The sequence below is a fragment of the Colius striatus genome, unplaced genomic scaffold (genome assembly GCF_028858725.1).
Source record: "Colius striatus isolate bColStr4 unplaced genomic scaffold, bColStr4.1.hap1 scaffold_35, whole genome shotgun sequence".
NCBI lineage: Eukaryota > Metazoa > Chordata > Aves > Coliiformes > Coliidae > Colius > Colius striatus.
The window spans coordinates 680,993-687,086 of NW_026908519.1; the positions used below are offsets into that span (position 1 = coordinate 680,993).

Sequence of the window (6,094 nt, forward strand, 5' to 3'; positions counted from 1 at the left end):
AAATATCATTTCAATGTCTGTGACCAAGGGTTTGTTTACTAATATTTACAAGGAAGAGAGAAATCTCAACTGTGCTCTTTCAAAGAGTAAGTGTTGTTTCATACACAAAAAAGGTCCCTGGAGTACCAGCATGGGCCTCGCCGGGTTGTCTCAGAGCTGGGCAAGTTAGTTAAAGCTGTTGTTTCTGTGATGCCAAACGTATTTAAACCATTTCTTTAAAAATTGTCTCTTTGGTGTTCAGAAGCATGAAGGAGGATGTAGCTGGTGCAGAGAATGTGTCCAGTCCCAAGGAAGTGTTAATACAAGAAAATTCTACTGAGAACTCTGATTCTTCTACAATTACTTCTGGGAATTATCCATGTGGCAAACGTTTTCATGAGTCTAAAAACTCCAAAACATGAAAGGTACTAAAATGTCAACCTAGAGGTGATTTTAGCAAAGGCAGACTTCTCTTGAGTATACAGAATAGCACCATATAGCTCGTGTTTACAGTAAGCCACAAACACCTTATGATTAGCACCCTGGACATGTTGCCAGAGGAAGCCACCTTAATGTAAATTTTTGTCAGCTAAATCATCTCTAGCTCACATATAGTGCAGCCAAGTCCCCAGACAGCTGAGAGTCTTTGCAGCTGTCCTTTTCCTTCGCGTTCCTCAAAGACGGTATCACAGCCAGAACAAGAGTCTAAGGGTGGGTTTTTCATTGGAGCTTCTGATCCCTTGGGCTCTGCAGTTTCTTTTTACCAGAACTCATGTATATTAGTGATTTCCTGCGAGCTGCTGTTGGACATCTGCTGCCTCAGGGCATGGGGCAGTTCTGGGCTTCTGGGTTCTGTTTCCACAGAGCGCTGGTGGAAAGAGGATTTGCTCAGTGGCTGGACTACCAGCCGTGTCCCGGATGGCTCCGCAAGTCTCTACAGAGGCAAACAGGAGCAAATCCTGCCAAGCCCAACTGCAGTTGATGTTTTTCTGTATCTAGCAACCCTGTAAATATCCTCCAGAATAAAGTCAGATATTGTCCAAAAACACCTCTGGAAGCCAAGGGAGCTTTAGAGAAGCTTTTCCACCCCAGCATGTCCCGTGTGAAGTTGTGGCTGCCGTTGCATCAGTTGCAGATACAGCAGAGGAGAAGTCTGCCCCCCACTGTGATGTACTGATGGCCTCTTTAAAACACATTGTTGAGAATGCTGTTCAGCAGGAATTAAGGCTACTGAATGCACCAGCCTAATTGGCCTTGCTGTTGGTAAAGCAGTTCACTAGCCCCAACCCTGTGAGCTACAGGGGAAGCTTCTGGAAACTCTTTGTGTTTAAAGAAGCCACCCCTGTACCTCTCCCCCTACCAAAAAACCTGGCCCAGGCAAAACTACTCTAAACCCCAACGGAAGGAGTTCAGAGGGCAGCAGGACAGAAAGAGGTGAGGGTAGGACACGGTCAACCAAACCCAGTGTGAAGAGGAGCAAAGAGCTGAGCCCACCATGTGAACCCAAGGAGCAGACAGCGCTGACCACGAGCCCCCTCCCACTGACGGCCCTCACGGGGCCTCCTTTAGGGAATCCAAAGCCCTTTATACCACTAAAAAACACCCGACTCAGATGACAACCCGTGGGGCTCCCAACTCTGCACCACAGCTCTGCGTTTGCTCCTCCCAGACGTGCTCACACCACCCGTGAGGGAGAGGCGGCAGAGACACGGAGCCAAGGTGGCAACGTCCCGCCCCAGAAGGAAGCCAGGCCAGAGGCAGCCGCCCCACAGCCCCGTGGCTCCCTCCTGAGCTGCAGCCACCGTCCCCTGCGCAGAGATGGCTCCAGCAGCAAGGCCCAAGTCAGCAGCAGGAGAGAGGGACCCGGCCCTGCCGCAGCAATTCCTGACCCGGGAGGGCTCTGGGAGCCCTTCGAGCTGCTGTCACCCCTCTCTGGGGCTGGACTCGCTCCCCTCTTCCCGGGGGGGGTTGGAGCAGGACACGAAGTTTTGGGGTGACCGAATGACCCCCGCGAGCGCGAGCGACAGCGCGAGCAGGGCACGAGCGCGGGCTCCCGCGGGGCACGCTGGGAAGCCGAGGCCCTGCCCCCTCCGCCGCACGGCGCCGCACGGCAGGACCAGGACGGTCAGTTGAACTTCTGCTGTTAACCACCCAAGTGGCTTCTGCTACATTTTTATCCCACTGCTCCCATGCCCCATTGCCCAGTGCTCTGCACAGAGAATCATGGAATCACAGCATGGTGGGGTTTGGAAGGGACCTTTAGAGCTCATCCAGTCCAACCCCCCTGCAGAAGCAGCTCCCACCTAGATCAGGTCACACAGGAACGTGTCCAGGCGGGTCTTGATGACCTCCCAGCACGGGGCATCCACACGGTCCCTGGGCAGCCTGAGCCAGGGCTCCCTCACCTCACTGTAATATAGTTTTTTCGTATGTCTCAATGGAACTTTTTGTGTTCCAGCTTCATCCCATCACCCCTTGTCCTGTTACTATCTACTATAGAAAAGAGGGATGTCCCAGCCTTCTGACACCCACCCTTTAGATATGTATAAATGTTAATAAGGTCTCCCCTCAGTCTCCTCTTCTCCAGACTAAACAGCCCCAGGTCCCACAGCCTTTCCTCATATGAAAGATGTTCCATTCCCCTGATCATCATGGTGGCTCTGCACTGGCCTCTCTCCAGCTGTTCTCTGTCCCTCTTAAGCTGAGGAGCCCAGAACTGGACACAGGACTCCAGATGAGGCCTCACCAGGGAAGAGTAGAGAGGGATAAGAACCTTGACCTGCCGCCCACACTCTCCTTGGTGCATCCCAGGATGCTTTTTCTTCACCTTCAAGGTGGAGTTTGAGTGACTTTAGTCACATAAACACACAATAACCTCCAAAGCTTATTAGGATTGGTGTAAAATTCTCTTGCCTTGCATTTAAAGCTGTGAGTTACAAAGAATTCAGGGCACAGGCTCAAGGAGTGGTGGCACCTCAGAGGCCGGTGGCCTTCAGGACAGAGGTGTATTTTGGTATTATAATGACATTATCATGAGCAAAGTGCACCCAAAGGGCAGGTTTGACAGACCTTTGGCTCAGGGTACTAAAATGCTGCTTATCAGCTCTAGAGGAGCATCTCCTTCCCATGTATCGTCGCAGAGTCTGACCACAGAGCCTCCCCTCTGCTCCACACTCCATGGAGTATTTGCAGGGAATTACTGTGCTGTGGATTCCTCACTGACCAGCAGCAGCTGTATCCACCCTGTGAGCCTACTTCATTTTATCCCTTTCCTTAACTGGTGAGCAATGCTGATGTTTAATGTGTGCTTTAATACCAGTTTCAATGTAAGTTTTCATTTCCAGGGCACTTCAGTAATCATGCCACACCCCCCCTTTAGCTGGACTCCCCCTTGGTGCCCCACACGGAATCCCCCACGCCCAGCATCCGTAACCAGCGGCTCTGTGACATCAGCCCCGGGGCCGAGGTGCTGTGGGCAGCGTGAGCACTGCAGGCACAGCATGGGCCCCGCTGTTGGTGGTCACCAGCACTTTCTGGCCACGTGCTACTAGACATGATGAAGCTCCTGCTCATCCTCACCCTGCTGGCTCTGTACTGCAGGCCTGCAAGCGGCTCATGGGAAGGCTGTGGGTAAGTGGCTCTAGGAGGGAGCTTGGGCAGCCCTTACAGCGTCCACTGGTGCCCCGTGGCCACGCCACAGCTCCCCAAACCCCACGGTGTGGGAGCCAGGCTACGGGGCTAAGGCAGGAGCCAGGGCTAAGGGCTCCCTGCCCCGCTGTCCACGCAGCACCCGGTGTGGAGGGCAGACGGCTGCCCTGCAGCCCGAGCAGCAGCGAGCCCTGGAGCAGGACACTCGTGACTTTCTGCTTCCAGGGCGAGCTGCGGGCGCCAGCTCAAGGCTTCTTCCTCTGGGCTGTTGCGCGTCGTGGGTGGCACAAATGCGGCTCCGGGGACCTGGCCCTGGATCGTCAGCCTCCAGCGCCCCTGGGGAAAACGCACCAAGCATTTCTGTGGAGGGTCCCTCATCAACCCACAGTGGGTGCTCACAGCAGCCCACTGCTTTGACAAGTTCAGGTGAGGAGGAGCAGGGAAGGGGCATCCCTACACCACTGCTGCCACTCCTGTCCCGTTCCCACGCAGCAGCCAGCGCCGGGGCGCTGCCCAGCCCAGCACAGAGCCGTGCTCGGCACACGCTGGGCTGGTGCTGCTGCTCGCCAGCGGCCTGGGGCTGGCCATTCCTGGAGCCCTTGGTGAGCAGGAGGCAGGCAAGTGCTCCCTCTGAGCCCTCTGCTCTCCATCTGCCCTCCAGGAAAATCGCCAAGTGGCGCGTGGTGATCGGGACCACAAAGTTGTCTCAGCTGGGCCCCGAGGCCCAAGTGCGACGCATCAAGCGGCTGCTGCGTCACGAGGCCTACTGGCAGGTCACAGCTGAGAATGACATTGCTGTGCTGGAACTGGACCAGCCCATCCAGTGCAATGAGCACGTCCAGCTGGCCTGTTTGCCTCAACCCGATGACGTGAAGCTGTCGGAGCTGAAAAACTGCCAGGTGGCTGGTTGGGGATCCACAGTTGCACGATGTGAGTTCCCCTTGTAAAAGCATTTGTGTCCCGAGGCCTGGCACGCTGGGGAGACGGGTTTGGCGTGAGGAGAGCCAAGGCGAGAGCCACAGTCAGGCTGTGGGGACATCAGGCTGCAGACGGGGGTCTGAGCCACTGTCCAAAGCCAGACTGAAGGGAAAGACGTGTCTGGTGTCTCTTGGGGTAGGTGCAAAGCCGAGGCCCAGGGAAGGGCTTTGCCAGACAGGGGAGGGCAAGTGGCCCAGAGCTGCTGGGGGCTAATTCCTTGCTGTGCTCACAGCCACAGAACCAGAAATATCCGATGTGCTGCAGGAGGCCAAGGTTCACCTCATCGATACCAAGCTCTGTAACAGCAGCCAGTGGTACACAGGGGCTGTGCACAGCTACAACCTGTGTGCCGGGTACCCACAGGGTGGTATCGACACCTGCCAGGTAGGAGCAGCTACGAGTCACCCCCTGCAGCACCCACAGCCCTGTCCCAACACTGCTGGGGCTTCCCTCCCCTTCCCCATCATCATCTCCTTGCCCAGGGCCCCTTGCCTTGTCCCACACACCCATCCCGTGTAAGTGGCAGCCCTTAGGTCCAGAGCCCAGTGCTAGAACCTCTGTCTTCCACACATCCAGGATCCCTGTGCTGACAGCAGCCACCCAACACTCCCTTCCTCCTCTCTGCTCTGCTGTAGGGTGACAGTGGTGGTCCCCTCGCCTGCCAAGACAGCCACGCTGACTACTACTGGGTCGTTGGACTGACCAGCTGGGGGAAAGGCTGTGCAAGAGAAAAACAGCCTGGCATCTACACCAGCACTCAGCACTTTTATAACTGGATCCTGGAGCACATGGGACGGCACCAAGAAGAGGCAGCAGCTCCTCCACTGTCACAGCCTGTGTCCACCTCAGCCCCCTCTCAGACACCAAGGCCAGGTGCAACACAACCAGGCAGCTCCACGTCCTGTGCCTTTGCATGCCGGAAGGCGTTGAAGTTCCTCAGTTTGCTGTGGGGGCTCCTGCGGTTCCTGATGGGAAAAGGGGCTTGAGCAGCAGCGTGGCCAGGACCCAGCGCAGGCTGCGCTGTGCCACCACCATTTCCCCCTGGGGCACTGCCCGCTGCTCCAAGGGCAGCCCCTGTGTCCCACACCTGCTCTGTCCTCCCCACGCTCCTCTCAGCACACACAAAGGCTGAAGGAGACTTAGTGTAGTCAATAAAGCTGCCTGTTTGCACAGCACGTTGTGCCTCAGTCCATTGCTCAGTCCCTGTGGAGCTGGGCTCATTTACAGCTGCATTAAAGTTGGTGTGTTGGAATCACAAGAAATTTTAGCAGCAACCTGTCATCAGCACAAAAGAGACACAGAACTTGTGGAGAGTGGCCAGCGCAGGGCCACCAAGATGCTCAGGGGACTGGAACATCTTCCATACGAGGAAAGGCTGCGGGAACTGGGGCTGTTTAGTCTGGAGGAGAGTGAGGGGAGAGCTCATTAACATTTACAAATACCTCACTGCTGGGTGTCAGGAGGTCGGGACATCCCTTTTCCTATGGTA

At 55.7% G+C, this 6,094-nt stretch overlaps 1 protein-coding gene across 1 annotated transcript; it reads left to right on the top strand.

The window, feature by feature from the left end:
• The first annotated feature begins 527 nt into the window (after window positions 1-527).
• Window positions 528-5,591, top strand: LOC133629247 (acrosin-like). The gene is made up of 8 exons (XM_062019902.1): window positions 528-553; window positions 844-921; window positions 1,649-1,820; window positions 3,359-3,459; window positions 3,853-4,053; window positions 4,289-4,557; window positions 4,838-4,989; window positions 5,241-5,591. The coding sequence occupies exons 1-8, from the start codon at window positions 528-530 to the stop codon at window positions 5,589-5,591; spliced, it is 1,350 nt and encodes a 449-aa protein (XP_061875886.1).
• The last annotated feature ends 503 nt before the right edge of the window (window positions 5,592-6,094 follow it).

Excerpts from the sequence above, each read along its gene's own strand:
- LOC133629247 (XM_062019902.1), top strand. The coding sequence starts at position 528 with ATGTTGCCAGAGGAAGCCACCTTAAT. Across the intron at positions 554-843 it reads CCAGAGGAAGCCACCTTAAT|AGCGCTGGTGGAAAGAGGAT; the intron begins GTAAATTTTTGT and ends CTGTTTCCACAG. Across the intron at positions 1,821-3,358 it reads GCTCCAGCAGCAAGGCCCAA|CTGGACTCCCCCTTGGTGCC; the intron begins GTCAGCAGCAGG and ends CCCCCCCTTTAG.